Source organism: Rhinoderma darwinii, chromosome 3 (assembly GCF_050947455.1).
Source record: "Rhinoderma darwinii isolate aRhiDar2 chromosome 3, aRhiDar2.hap1, whole genome shotgun sequence".
NCBI lineage: Eukaryota > Metazoa > Chordata > Amphibia > Anura > Rhinodermatidae > Rhinoderma > Rhinoderma darwinii.
In genome coordinates, this window is record NC_134689.1 from 89,119,577 (window position 1) to 89,135,431 (window position 15,855).

The 15,855-nt window shown below is 41.3% G+C and overlaps 1 protein-coding gene and 1 long non-coding RNA gene across 4 annotated transcripts in view; one reads left to right on the forward strand and one right to left on the reverse strand.

The window, feature by feature from the left end:
- Positions 1-2,805: 2,805 nt before the first annotated feature.
- The window catches only part of PDLIM4 (PDZ and LIM domain 4), a 205,442-nt gene continuing 192,392 nt past the window's right edge, over positions 2,806-15,855 (reverse strand). For both annotated transcript variants that reach the window (XM_075856450.1, XM_075856452.1), the window contains exons 5-7: positions 12,080-12,237; positions 4,570-4,690; positions 2,806-3,364 (exon numbers count right to left, since the gene is read on the reverse strand). In XM_075856450.1, coding sequence (XP_075712565.1) covers positions 3,160-3,364; positions 4,570-4,690; positions 12,080-12,237 — 484 coding nt within the window. In that variant the 3' untranslated portion in view covers positions 2,806-3,159. The remainder of the gene's footprint in view (positions 3,365-4,569; positions 4,691-12,079; positions 12,238-15,855) is intronic.
- Positions 8,442-15,855, forward strand: part of LOC142748981 (uncharacterized) — a 49,891-nt gene continuing 42,477 nt past the window's right edge. For both annotated transcript variants that reach the window (XR_012882350.1, XR_012882351.1), the window contains exon 1: positions 8,442-8,698. This is a non-coding gene — a long non-coding RNA (uncharacterized LOC142748981). The remainder of the gene's footprint in view (positions 8,699-15,855) is intronic.

Sequence of the window (15,855 nt, forward strand, 5' to 3'; positions counted from 1 at the left end):
GTACTTTTTGTGTAATACAGCACGTCAATCTGGCCTGAACAGAAGATTCCGAATTCCTTAAAGAGGCTCTGTCACCAGATTTTGCAACCCCTATCTCCTATTGCAGCAGATCGGTGCTGCAATGTAGATAAGAGTAACGTTTTTTTTTTTTTAAAACGAGCATTTTTGGCCAAGTTATGACCATTTTTATATTTATGTAAATGAGGCTTTCTAAAGTACAACTGGGCGTGTTCAAAGTTAAAGTACAACTGGGCGTGTATTGTGTATGTACATCAGGGCGTTTTTACTTCTTTTACTAGCTGGGCGTTGTGAATAGAAGTATCATCCACTTCTCTTCACAACGCCCAGCTTCTGGCAGTGCAGACACAGCAGCTACATCGACTTACCTGCAAACGCTGATGCTGCTGCAGAATCAACTGTAGGCTCTGGTGCCGATGTGGCCGACACGATGCAGGACCTGGGGCAGGAAGTGAGTGACGACACAGCGTGATCTCTCGAGAACACGCTGTGTCTCTGCACTGCCAGAAGCTGGGCGTTAACGAACAGAAATGGATGATGCTTATTCGTCAGCATCATACACTCCCATTCCCAACGCCCAGCTAGTAAAATAATTAAAAACGCCCCGATGTACGCACATAATACACGCCCAGTTGTACTTTTACTTTAAACACGCCCAGTTGGACTTTAGCAAGCCTCATTTGCATAAATACAAAAATGGTCATAACTTGTCCAAAAATGCTCGTTTTTAAAAATAAAAACGTTACTCTTATCTACATTGCAGCGCCTATCTGCTGCAATAGGAGATAGGGGTTGCAAAATCTGGTGACAGAGCCTCTTTAATTCCCAAAATGAATTTTATAAACTGGACAACCCCTTTAAGGTGACTGCTATAACATTGTGAGTGTTATGGCCATATCTCTCTAGCAGCATTTAAAATCTAACTTCCCAAGTTCAAACAGACACTGAGGCTAACTTTAAAGGAGGCCAAATAACCTAAAAGTATGTTTTTGAAATGTAGGAAGGATGCAGAGAAGCTATAGGAACTCACACAAAAATGAGGAGAGCAATACTAGAAAATATTTTGTGGAGTCATTTGCGAGGACTTTGAAGGCATTCTAATATAAGACCCTACAAGTAAGCTTGTTGAGTGTTGTGCATAACAGTTTTGTCACTGCGACTAACCTGGGAGAGTTATTGTGTGTAACAGTTTTCAAAAGTGTGACTAACTTGGGAGAGTCCGCGCTAGAGGAAATTCTACAGCTAGGGCTATGTTCACATATGCGTCATGGCTCCGTTCCGTCGGAGCTTTCCGTTGGAACGGAGCCCTGACTGACACAAACTGAAACCGTAGGTATCTGTTTCCATCGCCATTGATTTCAATGGTGATGGATCTGGTGCCAATGGTTTCAGTTTGTCTCCGTTGTGCAAGGGTTCCGTTGTTTTGCTCGGATGAATACCGTATTCGACTAGCTGGAATATTTTGCCTGAAGACGACCAATCGTTTCAGAACACGGCAGCTCCACTGTACTTTCAGTATTTGTCTTCTGGGTGCACTTTATTAGGCTAAAGTCAGGCATACAGTAGGTGCAATATTATCGTACATGTTTGTAGTGATCTTTTTTTCCTGAAGTTTTTAGGGTGTTTATTATGGAAGAAACAACATATTTGCAATACCAGTGCAGTGGGTAAAAATCACCGAAAATCTAAGTTTAAAATATATTTTTTTCTGTTTAGTCACAGTCAACATCTGGCTACTTTTCTTTGTAAGGTAAATTTAGCATGCAGCAGCTTAGATGTTGTATGTAAAGCCATAAAATATCTGCCATACAGAAAATGGAAAATAAGTGCAAAAAGAGTCATTTTGCTAACAACTTTTCTTAACAGAAAATGTCACAATGTTTCAGCCACACTCAATAAAAATGGAGCAAAAGACATACAAGAATCTAGAGCAAGTGCCATATATTTTCATACACCCGTCAAACACAATTATTTGAGGTACAGGACGTAGAACACTGCACTAATGGTAGGCAGTAACAGGCAGAGCTATCTTTAACTGCTACAGAAATAATGATGGGTGTATTCCGACATCTCCATCACTTATGTAGCCACCAGCGATAACTATATCAATAAATGTGCCTCAATGTGGTAAAACGCATAAATATCATTGATGTTGAAATGTCCAGCACAAGCGGCTCATGAAACTTTCTTGACATTGCAGTCACACTGCCACACACAATCATAGTCAATAAGTATCGTACAGTAAGGCCTCATGCACACGGCCGTGCCCGTAATCACGGTCTGCGAGCAAGGGCATGGCCGGCTGCGGTCAGCGACACGCATTTCCGGCCCATGCTCCCATATAAAGAATGGGAGCATGGTCCCTAAAGAGCAAAAGATAGGACATGTCCAATCTTTTGTGGAGGGTTTCTACGGCCCCGACACCTTCCCGCAAATATACGGGAAGGTGTCCATTGTCAATAGAAATTAACGGGTCCATAATTGCGGACCGTAATAACGGTCCGCAATTAGAGATGAAATCTACGGTCGTGTGCATGGGGCTTAAAGAACTTTGGTACTGAATAAGGCAAGGGAGCTTGGGGAAGATTTGCACACACTGCAGCAGAAAGACCAGGAAAATGGCTGGCTAAACTGAAGAGAGACTTGTATATGTGAGTCTTACCTCAGTAACAATGTAACCTATTGATTTTATTAATCCCATTTATTGTGTGCGGATTGCTAGGGCATTGTGAGGAAAAAAAAAGGACACATCTTGAAAATACTAAAAACAATATATTTTATTAGAGCAGAAGTTGAATATTATTTAGTATTTACAGAAGATTCTCTTGGTGCCAAAAGAAGAAAAACTGCAGACTGCACACATGTAGACTGTGTATTTAACACAACAGCAACGCAAAACATATGGATAGTTAATGCAAAAGTGTTAGAAACCTTTCCAACATGGCTCCCTATAGATATTTTGTTCAGTGTAATGCTTTCAGGAAATAAATATATATTCTGAAGCGTTCTCATTGTGTTTCTGCATTGTTTTCTTGGATACAATGTTAGGAATGGAATGTAAAACCATTGTTTGCTGTGGGAAGGGCTCTGGTAGTATTGTTTTGTAAGACTGTAGACCTCTATTAAAGCTTGCTTCAATGGTTAGACAAGTTCAACTTTGGCATTGGGATAAACAGCCACAACATCATATCCCTCCGGAGGCTTGACTCTCTCCTTGGCGTGAGTTTCGCAGTACAGCTGCTCTTCAATAAAGAAATAGCCTCTCTGTTTCAGGTTGAGACCACAGTCATCACACATGAAGCATTCTGGATGATAGAGCTTGTCTCGAGCTTTGACTATAGTACCGCTGAATTAGGGTGAAAAGACATTTATGTATTAATGGCAAAACATTAAAGAGCAATTCCGGCAAGTTCTAAGTTGTCTTACTGTTTAAGGAAAGAGTCCCATTGCTAAAAATCGAAGTGGTTCCTCTTGCTGTCACCATACCCTACTATCCAAGGACATATGAGTCTTTCCCCTTCTAAATACTTGTAGAAGAGTGGCCATTTCCCTGACTAGTTTGCCAGTTATGATTGTACATAAGGGAAGCCCTGTGCAAGGTCACATAGACCAAGGAAATGCGATTATCTAGCCTGCGGAACCCCCCCCCCCTCCTCATGGGCTTCTTTGGTGATATGTATATTACATAAAAAACATGTAATTTACTTTTGTTTTATCCATTCAAATTCTGTGTGAAGTTACTGCCACTAGGTCTCTCCCTTCCTGCAATCTGTTGTCCACGACATGTTGTCAAGCTAAATCTAAGTCTATGGAGAGGGAAGAAGGGAAAGGGAGCAGGAAGAGAAAGAGACACAGACACGCTGCCCATAAAAGTCTTTGAGGAGGGGAGGAGGGACCAGAAGCAGGGAGTAGGAAGAGAAAGCGACACATATATGCAGCCCATAGAAGCCTATGGAGAGGGGAGGGGGAGCAAAAACAGAGTGAGAAAGAGGGAGCAGAAAGAAAAAGGGACACAGGCAAGCTGCACATAAAAGTCTTTGGAGAGGGGAGAAGGGAGCAAGTGGATGGAGCATGAAGAGAAAAAGACATTGACATGCTGCTTGTATAAGTCTATGTGGAGGGGAATAATAGCACAGTGAGAAAGACAGACAGACGAGCAGCAGCTTCCTGGTAAATGTTACTGTCTCACCCTAGTGCTGTAGACTGCTCATTACTGCTGTGCAATGCCCTCCATGCTGCTGCAGCTACTATATATATATATATATATATATATATATATACACACACACACATATATACATGTGATAGAGATAGACTAGCAGGATTATCCTCTTAATATAATAGTCGTTATGCTCTGCCCACTAGCTCAGAAACAAACTCAGAATTAGAGATAAGAGTCTGCAGATCGGAAAACTGATTTAAAAAAATGCAGTTTACAAGCCATATAATGGCTAAAAATAGTGCTATTCCTCATGTACACACATATGACAGCTTATTCTGAAAAATCATCTGAAAAGTTAGGTACGCTTTAAGGTTATTTTTGTTACTTACACAATCCCGTTCCCACATCTGGTGCACTCTGGGAGCATCTGTAACCCAGTCAGCGGACTGCTCAGCTTAGACACAGGAGATTTGACATTCCTGGAGCTGGCTGGTCTTTCTAGCTTTTCACCTGCCAAGAATAAAAATAGTATATCAGATCTGTGTACAGAACCGGCTGAGATTGACTGTAACATGGCGGCTTATCGTCAAATCAGACAGATCTGATTCTTGTTTCAAGTTTACACTGAGCTTCTGACAGAAATCTGGACGTCTAGCATCCTAGATCAGTTTTCCTTGTCTGTAACATTTAGTGAGACATATGAAAGCTACATGACAGATAAAAAGAGGGCAAAACTATCCAGGAGAAGAATTGTACAGATATACAGTAACTTACTAGCCATATTGATTAGTGACACATTAACGGGATTTCCAACTAAAGAATATTGCCATTATAAAACAGCGCTTCCTAAATCTATTACAATTACAAGAATCAATCCCACAGCTAGAAGAAGCAGTCTAATAATTGATGGGGCAGATGGAGGAAATTCAGATTCTCTGTGGTTGAATTAGTACTCTATAGAGCACCATTCCATGCAAATAGGCTACAGACTGTAAGGTCCATTTCATACATTATGTTTCTCTTATTTTACTGTTAAGCTGTGCTCAAACATCGCAACCAAAATTAGTTTTTGGGCAAAAATCGGTTTGCCGTGAATTTGCGAAAATTGCGGCAAAATGGCACAGTTTTGACCGTAAATCGCACAAAAAAAGCAGTCTGACTGCGAAGTGTGAACACAGCCTTATGCCTCATGCACACGACCGTTGTGCCACTCGGGCCGTTTTTTACGGCATCGAGTGGCACTCAATAGTCTTCACGGACCCATTCACTTCAGCGGGTGAATCAGGTCCGTGAAAAATGGTCCAAGACTCCGATCCGAGGAAATATAGAACATGTCCTATCTTTCCTCGAATCACTGTCGGGACTCGGACGGCACACACGGTCGTGTGCATGAGGCGTTAGGGTGCGTTTACAATGTAAATTTGGTGTGGGTTTTTTTTCTTATTTTTTTTTATCCAAAGCCAGGAGTGAATGGAGGGAGGAGTATACGGATACATATTTAAAGGGGTTGTCTAATTTAGAAAACCCTTTTTCATATAATCTATTAGGGAATTCTGAGTTAATAGAGTGGGTCCTCTTTTCAGAATCCTCATAACTTGCCAGAGTGGGACACGGTTACAAAAAACATCTCTTCTTCTGGAGGACCTGTCCTGCCTAGACAACCCTTTGATATGAATAGGCACTGTGTATTGCGTAATTTCCCCTGTGGTGATGCAGCAATGAAACTAAACACTTACTGCCAGGTTTCCCTTACTTCACCCTTAGCAATAGGCAGGGGGACAGTTTGCGATCAGCTTATTGTCAAGGGGACTTTCCAACAAGTAGGGATCCAATGTCTTTTTTTTTTTTTAAAGCAGGCAAAAACCACACCGAAACGGATGTGTGCAGACAGCATTAGGTCTTGTCTTATTAATTGGATGAGGTGTAAGGAAATGCAGCAGGAATGCATGTCACAAGAATGCCAAACCTATCCCACTATGTAATAAAAATATCAGTAGAGCTTAGTAGTGGAGCTCCCTGCATTGGATCCAAAAAGCTTGTAAATGTTAACAACTTAGGGTCTAGGGTAATCCCTGGTGGTCTAAGGCACGGAGGGGGTAAGGCTCCTGCACACGGCCATAGCCATAATCACAGTCCGTGATTACAGGCACGGACGGCCGCAGACTGTCACCCACATTTGTGGGCTGTGCTCCCATTATAAAGTATAGGAGCACGGTCCGTAAATTCAAATTCCTATTTTTTTGCGGATCCTTTCAACGGCCTGGACACCTTACCATAAACATACGAGAAAGTGTTTGTGCGCCATAGAAATGAATGGATCAGTATTTTGATCCGCAATTACGGTTCCGTAATTGCAGATCAAAATTCTGGTTGCATGCTTGGAGCCTAAATGGCAGATTTCCTGGTAGTCTATGATAGTGCGAAGGTTAATGCAGCGCTCCCTGATGGTCTAGGGTAGTAAATTTAGTAAATTTTTTTTTTACTGGTTGCCGACTGCCCACTGTATATACAGTATACAGTGGGCTGTACAATTCCGTGAAACCCGCACCATAGTATATCTAAGGCGCAAACTTTAGCTGGCTGTCCGAGCGTCTCTGACTGCTGAGGACCCTAGTGAGAAGGCAGAAGCGGTTTTCACTGCTTCTGTCTTTTCTGCTTTCACATACGCAGTGCTCAACGAGCGCCGCTGCATCTATTGGTCCCGTGATCATGTGACTGGTCACATGATCGTTGGGATGCCGTTAGTGGGAGGCTGCTGCCGGGTCTAACTAGACCTAGCACAGCCCAAACAGTGACAATGCTCACCATAACAGGGCTGATTTCCCCAGTAAAAAAAAATTATAGCAATTTAACTAATGTGTGACCAAAACGGCTAACCGATGTCTGGTCCTGAAGGTTCAAAATAGCCTGGTTCTGAACCGGTTAACATTCCTGGGTTCTAGGGCAGTGCAGCAACAAATATCTGCATCCTTGGTGGCATAGTACAGTGAAGGGGTTAATGGAAACACCTCTATTGGAAGGGATTAATGTCCACTGGATTACTCACCTCTCTAAATTCCAGCTTTGTCCCTTCTTAGGAAGCTGAACAATGAGCATAGCGATTAGAGCAGGTTGGGGGGGGAGAGAGGACTGAGCAGCTTGAGTATACCAGGAGCACAGAACTTTTATAATCGTGCAGAGCTCTTCTTGAGCACTGTGCCCGATCACTAATTACTGATTTTTCACGTTGCGGGGGGTGTTTTTAAGCCGCATAGCCGCACTGCCATTCAGTTTTAAGAGCAAGGAAATATTGGAATCATTTATGAAAATTAGGGAGGGTTACCGTACATCTTTTTCTACACAAGTAAACGGCAAGCAGGAATGTAGTTTATTGCTCTGGTCTGCACCCGCTTCTATAGCTAAACAACTGCTCCGTATTTGTACAGATGAGGAGACGCAGTAGATGACTTTATTGCATAATAACATATTTGAGGTTACATTGCTCCAGCAGACCTGATGAGAGGAAGTTCAGCTTGTTTGCTCATAGTTTACATATCTACAATGCACAATGAACTTCATTACAGCCGTGACAAATCGTTTCTGTTCTCATTAAGAACCAATATAAATGTGTCCTTGTACCGAGTGCAATGAGTAAACAGTGACTCTCCTGGATGCTGCACATACTATATTTATATGCCATGATATACACTTGGATTTAATAATAGTTCTGTTTATATGCATTTACTGGCAGGGAAACTAGGATACGGCTTAGTTACAGTAACAAATGAACAGACGTGTATGCCTCAAGCGCTCTTTAAACAAAGGCAAGGCTCTGTACTCCTACAAAGGTTAGAAGTTTCCGAAACCTTAAAAATGATCTATTTTAATAGGGACACTACATTATACAGTGTGCGCTGGTGCCCTGGGTGATACATAGAACAACTTCGTAGAGGAGCTGAGTGCCACGTAACTTAACCCATGATACACCTATCCACACCTCAACCCTTTCTTCCTCTAAATTATTAACATTCAGGGAATCTTTCTGAGGGCCTTGAATACATTTTTCCTCAATTGTGACCTTTGCCTGTGTTTTGTCTATAAGTCTATAATGCAAGCTGAAGGTCTTTAATGCGTCTAATAAGATAATGGCTGGACGTGAACCAGCCAGTCCATCTGTTGCTATGCTTAGTGCATGCAATTGTATTGCATGCATCTAGAATGGAACGGTAGAAGGAAACCATAGAAACCTCCCACGCATTCTTGTCTATTGTTTTAAGGGAACTTGGCCTATGCGGCCGCAGCGTTCATCCTAAGATAACACCGAACCTTTCTTCATGCCGCCTTTGTCAGACAAGCAGTAGGGTTCTTTATTGGATACTGGCAGATAGTTGGAGGAACTGTTGCTGTTGGCAGGGAACATAGGAACAAGACGTTATGTGGCTCTTCCTGATTTATCAAATCTATAACAGAATCTGTGCAATTCAGCAAAGACTTGACTTAGATTCTGGGACTCTGCGCAGTTATGAAATGGTTAAGAATGTAAGCATGCTTTAAGAATACATTTCCTGATAAGAAGATTATGTTTCTTTCTGTATTTATTCACACTGGAAAGAAAACCAGGCATAGTTTAGGGGAAGGCAAATTGTGTGTTCCTGTAATGGATAACTACTTGTGGAGCTGTATTTACATAGCCCATTCCCAACTCTTATATATCCACGTACTGTATTTCCATGTGCTGGCTACCTTGCTATTGTTGGAATAGTTTTATCTTTCTGATTTCTTTCCGAATGGATGTTATTCTCTTTTTTGTCGGCATTGTTCACAGTGAAGATAATACATGCATTATTTAATGCATATTTTCATTGGTACGCAACACTACTAAAGGTGGCCATGACTATATTATTCCCACAGCTATTCTCTTTTGTCATGCTCCACCCCTTGTATTTCAAGCACATAACATTCTTTATTTCCAACTCCCTGCACTTCTCTCTGCCCTTTTTGTCCCTCGTGTTATATTAAACAACTGTAATGCAGCATGTAGTGCAGGTTACCGGACCTGCAGATCTGGTATCCTGCTTCATGGGTTTAATTCAGCTACTAGAGAGTTAATAAAACGACTTCATTCTCCAATGTGGTCACAGTCTATTAATGAAGAGATCATTTTCATGTTTACATTACAGCTTATAGACTTAATCATTAAAGGGGATGTACAACTTAAAAAGAAGGGTACATTTTTGGTCTTTTTCCAGAAACGGTCACAAACTTGTCCATAGTATGTGACTGGTACTGTAGCTCATCCTCATTCAAGTGGATGGGGCTGATTTGCGGTACCAGACAAGACTCATGTCATGGACAAGAGTAGTGCTTTTTTTGGACATAAAACCAGATGCTTTTTTTCTAACCCTGGACAACACTTTAAGTGCACCAAATTATAAGTGCCCTATCTTGTACATAATGAGATTGGCGCTGTAATGTAGATTACAGCGCCGATCACATTGTGTACAAGATAGGGCACTTATAATGTGGTGACAGAGCCTCTTTAAGTGCTCTCTTAGCTCTCTGAGACTAAATACTTTAGCAGTTTCTCGAAGACTGGGTTCAAACCAGCGTTCAGCTTTCTGTTGCTCTGCTCCTTCAGAGGAGCAGAACAAGGGAAAACCCGGAAGCGCCGGTTTCGTTGCACGACGTGCACCACCGGTTGGCGATGGAACCCATTGACTTTAATGGGTTCCGTTGGGCTTGCATGACGTACACCACCGGTGGCCGACGGAACCCATTGACTTTAATGGGTTCTGTTGGGCTTCTGTGGTTTTACCGGAAACAATAACACAGCATGCTGCGCTATTGTTTCCGGTATTTGTTGCTGGATCTGCGACAAAAGGCCCCTAACGGAACCTCCAATACAGATGTGAACGAGGCCTTATAAATTGCGAGTTGTTTGCGCGTTGTGTGTTACTATTCAGCAGTGAGTCAAAGCCCTGTCTAAAAAGCGAGTGAGTCAAAGCCCATAGACTTCACAACAATATTTAAAAAACGAAACAATGCAGTAGGACATAGTTGAGCACGAGATTATATAATAATACACCATTAAAACATTGAGAGATAATCGAGATGAAGACATTGAACTCATGCATCATGAATTTTAGAGCCTTAGTTATAATAGCCTAGGTTCCCGATAACTTGCATATTGGATCAGCCAACAAAATCTCCAGTTAGTTTATTCTAATTTGTATGACAAATAAATAACATGCCATTCCCAGAAGAGGAATTATGAGACCAGCCATTGATTCTCGCCTACAGTTTATATCTCATTCAACAACCAAGTTGTTCATAACTAAGAATAAAAACGGCAGTCAATATTATAGCTTGAATCTTCAGCTAGTCGCAGATAAACCTTTATGGTGATTGTCTAAAACTGAAAGAATCAGTATCCTTATCTTTTTGGGGCACAACAACTTTGCCCAGAAGATTACATTGAATTGCTTGCAGCTCAGTGTGCTCCTGTGGACTGCAGCTGTTGCTTAAAGAGGCTCTGTCACCAGATTTTGCAACCCCTATCTCCTATTGCAGCAGATCGGCGCTGCAATGTAGATAAGAGTAACGTTTTTGTTTTTTTAAAACGAGCATTTTTGGCCAAGTTATGACCATTTTTATATTTATGTAAATGAGGCTTTCTAAAGTACAACTGGGCGTGTATTGTGTTCGTTACATCGGGGCGTTTTTACTTCTTTTACTAGCTGGGCGTTGTGTATAGAAGTATCATCCACTTCTCTTCACAACGCCCAGCTTCTGGCAGTGCACAGACACAGCGTGTTCTCGAGAGATCACGCTGTGACGTCACTCACTTCCTGCCCCAGGTCCTGCATCGTGTCGGACCAGCGAGGACATATCGGCACCAGAGGATACATTTGATTCTGAAGCAGCATCGGCGTTTGCAGGTAAGTCGATGTAGCTACTTACCTGCAAACGCTGATGCTGCTGCAGAATCAACTGTAGCCTCTGGTGCCGATGTGGCCGACACGATGCAGGACCTGGGGCAGGAAGTGAGTGACGTCACAGCGTGATCTCTCGAGAACACGCTGTGTCTTTGCACTGCCAGAAGCTGGGCGTTGTGAAGAGAAGTGGATGATACTTCTATACACAACGCCCAGCTAGTAAAAGAAGTAAAAACGCCCAGATGTAACGAACACAATACACGCCCAGTTGTACATAACTTTAAACACGCCCAGTTGTACTTTAGAAAGCCTCATTTACATAAATATAAAAATGGTCATAACTTGGCCAAAAATGCTCGTTTTAAAAAAAAACAAAAAACTTTACTCTTATCTCCATTGCAGCGCCGATCTGCTGCAATAGGAGATAGGGGTTGAAAAATCTGGTGACAGAGCCTCTTTAATAGACACACTACAAAAGTGTAGCCCCAGTTTTATATTTTATACTGCAGTTTTATTATGGTACTTTATGACTATCACTGTTATTTGGAAATATACGGACACTTCATGTGGTGATTGTTTAAGAAACAAATGGAACTGTTGTATGATCAATTTGTAGAAGTTTTATTTGTCCGCTAATGCTAAACACAATAGGCCAGGACTCAACAAATCCCAGAAGCCTCATGTATCAAAAACTTTCATAGTTCAGCCTCTATAATGCACTGGGAAAATGAAACTCTTTGATCGGTAGCCGTTTTTCTCTGAGACAGTTTTGACACCAGTGCCTTTGACCAACAATAAGCCACTGTGCCTTCACCTGTAGATACATATAGGCTACTCATTCCTTGTTGTGTGGGATTTCTGTGTTATATCCGCAGACATACTTACTTGACTAAATCCTTACACAAGGAATGGAGAAGGTTCTTATAGATATGGAATTATGTACACCATATGTCAAGCCAGAACAGTGTAAATAAGCTATACTAACCGTTCTCTCCAGCTTCTAACATGTCTTGCAAGTATTTGAATGATCCAGACTGCTTAGGTTGTGACACGGGTTCTTCATAATCTTGGAGCATTTTGTAAACATCTGATTCAATGTCTATTCCATTTCGGCTTCTTGGGACAGTTCTCTGTGGGTCAACACTAAACAAAGCAACAAACAATAAATGACCACAATTTAACAATAGCCCTCTCTTCTAATCAAATGTCTCAGGATATGTCCATGTTCTGTGTATTGGCATAGTCTCCTATACAACTCAAATGCTGTTTGTTAAGTTAAGAAATCATGCGTTATTCATACACACACTTTGGAGAAAAATTACAAATGGGATACAAGGGGCCTTGTGTATAAAAACCGTTTTATTTCTGGAGGTTTTAATTCACTGGATTTCTTAAATCTCTTTTTGTTTAGTCTTTTGCTTTCTACCATGCCTCCTCCTCTGCTGCTAGAGCAATACTGCAGCTTTCTGCTCCTATCTGCCGTCCACATCTGGTCGCCATGATTGACCTCGGGCCTGGCGGCCTATTTAAGGAAGCAGCCATCGGCCTCCTGACACTTGCAATGACTCTATTCTTTACTCCCGATCCTGACCTCACCCGTGTTCCTGGACTACACCTCTATCCCGCCCTATGGATTTGTCACCTAGTTCTTGTAGTTCTACTCCTGGTATGGATTTCTGGCTTCACTCCTGACATGGATTGCTCACTTCACTCCTGACTACGGTTCTGTATCCTCCCCCGGCTTGCTACATCCTGACTGCTAAGGTGGGAAGACAGGATACAGACAGACAAGTTTTCTTCTAAATGTTGAGTCCAGAGTACAAAATACCACCTCTTTGTATGCAGAAGAAACATAAATCCTCTATTGATTCTGTACAGACCACATTTTTGTAGCAACTAGTAACAAATTAACCAATTAGGAAAAGCAAATAATATTAAGAAATCCAATTAATCTGTTTCAATTCAAATAAATGAGAGTATATATTTCAACATCCACAATGTATGAGCCAGAACATAAATATATAACAGAATATCTTCTTCTATAACATGTATCATTGTCCTCTGTCAGGCTGCAGTTATAGATCAGATTTCACTCATTCATGATTCATTCCACCATTATTTATGAGACAGGAAAACAATGCAGCAGCATAGGGCTCTGGGCATCTGCTCTATGAGATAACACTTATATCCATGCATGGTGCAAATGTTTCCTTATTTCAGTGAGGGTAGAGAGGTGCTTGCATAGTCTAATACCCCCCAAAAAATCTTATTTTTTAAGCAGGGGAAACTGGTGTCCCCTGAAAATCATGATGTTTGGAGATCTGCTTTTGCCAGGCATTGTGAACAAATACAACATTAATAGTGATCATGCACATCACACCCTCACAATTGCCACTATACAGCTCAAACCCATATTCATATACTAGGTAAAATAGAGGGTTGTTAAATGCTATTAAAATACTTGCAACAGCACTCAATGTAAAGCAGCAGCTGCAAAGGCAAATTCGATTTTAGGGTTTATAAAAAGAGTGATAAAAACCCGGGATTCAAATGTAATATTACCCCTCCATAAATCCATTGTAAGGCAACATCTTGAATATGGATTTTAATTTTGGGCTCCACATTGTAAAAAGGATATAGGAGAATTGGAGAGGGTTCAAAGGCGGACAACGAGATTATTAAATGGGATGGGACGTGTCGCTTACAATGAAAGACTAGAGAAATTGGGCTTGTTCTGCTGGGAAAAAGATGCCTTAGAGGTGATCTTATTAGTATGTATAAGTATATGTGTGGTCAATACAGAGAACTAGCACATGATCTGTTCCGTCCAAGGACTCTACAAAGGCCCAGGGGACACCCAATGCGTGTGGAAAAAAGAAGTTTCAAACATCAATATAGAAAAGGGTTCTTTACAGTTAGAGTGGTCAAGCCATGGAATGCCCTTCCCCAAGAGGTAGTGATGGCAGATACTATGTCAGCATTTAACCCCTTAATGACGGGCATGAAATGGCCTTAAAGAGGCTCTGTCACCACATTATAAGTGCTCTATCTTGTACATAATGTGATCGGCGCTGTAATGTAGATTACAGCAGTGTTTTTTATTTAGAAAAACAATCATTTTTGACGGAGTTATGACCTATATTATCTTTATGCTAATGAGTTTCTTAGTGGACAACAGGGCGTGTTTTACTTTTTGACCAAGTGGGCGTTGTGGAGAGAAGTGTATGACGCTGACCAGTGACCAATCAGCGTCATATACTTCTCCCCATTCATTTACACATCACATAGCGATATAGCTATATCGTTATGTGCAGCCACATAAACACACTATAACGTTACTGCAGTGTCCTGACAATGAATATACATTACCTCCAGGCAGGACATGATGTCTATTCAGAATTTTGACACTTCGCTAACACAATCCCGACACTACAGCACAGCAAGTGTAATCTCGCGAGATTACGCTGTAAACTGTCATTTAAAACGAGTTTACGCTTGCTATGCTGTAGTGTCGGGATTGTGTTAGCGAAGTGTCAGGATTCTGAATAAACATCACGTCCTGGCTGGTAGTAATGTATATTCATTGTCAGGACACTGCAGTAATGTTAGTGTTTGTGTATGTGGCTGCACATAGCGATATAGCTATATCGCTATGTGCTGTGTAAATGAATGGGGAGAAGTGTATGATGCTGATTGGTCACTGATTGGTCAGCGTCATACACTTCTCTCCACAACGCCCACTTGGCCAAAAAGTAAAACACGCCCAGTTGTCCATTAAGAAACTCATTAGCATAAAGCTAAAATAGGTCATAACTCCGTCAAAAATGATAATTTTTCTAAATAAAAAACACTGCTGTAATCTACATTACAGCGCCGATCACATAATGTACAAGATAGGGCAATTATAATGTGGTGACAGAGTATCTTTATGACCAGCTGAATCTTTCAGTCTTTGCCTCTCTGCAGTTCAGCAGCCATAACTTTTTTATTTTTTCATTGACGTGGCTGTATGAGGTCTTGTTTTATGTGGGAGAAATAGTACTTTTTTTTCTGCAGCTTGGGGGTAGAAATTTTTTATTTTTACGGCGTGAATATAGGAAATTGCGATTCTCTGCATAGTTTTTGTTGTTTATTTTTTATACCATTCACATTTCATGTTAAATTAATTATTCAGGTTACTACGGTCGTGTAAATACCTAATATGGTTAGGTTTTTTGTTTTTTTGTAACATAGGGGCAATAAAATAGATTTTATGCAAAATAATGACCTTTTTTGGCACATTTTATTTATTTATTGTTTTTGTTACTTTTTTTTTAAATCCCATTAAGGGATAACTTTACTTACAACTTTATTTTTTACTTATAATGTATTAGCATACTCACTATGACACAGGCTTTTGTTAGGGCAGCACGTAGTGTGCCTGAACAGCAGGCAAACTGAACAGACAGCCCTGGGGTCCCTTCTATGTCCACAGGGCTGACTGCAGAGGGATTCCCCGGTCTTTGATCACCTTTCCGATAACGAGATCGAAGAGGGGAGTTCCCTTTGATCTTGCCGCGATCACGGATATCGGCGATCAAACAGTTAAACAGCTGGGGTTGGAATTTTTGTCCGACCCCAGCTGTATTTAGCAGGCTGCTCTAAGATTAGGAGCTGTAAGTTACAGCTCCTGCTTAGAGGATGGAGCGCTCATCAGCCTCTTCTACAGCGACGCCAAAAGACGTCGCTGTGGACTACGCACCTGCATCGCCTGCCGTCAAA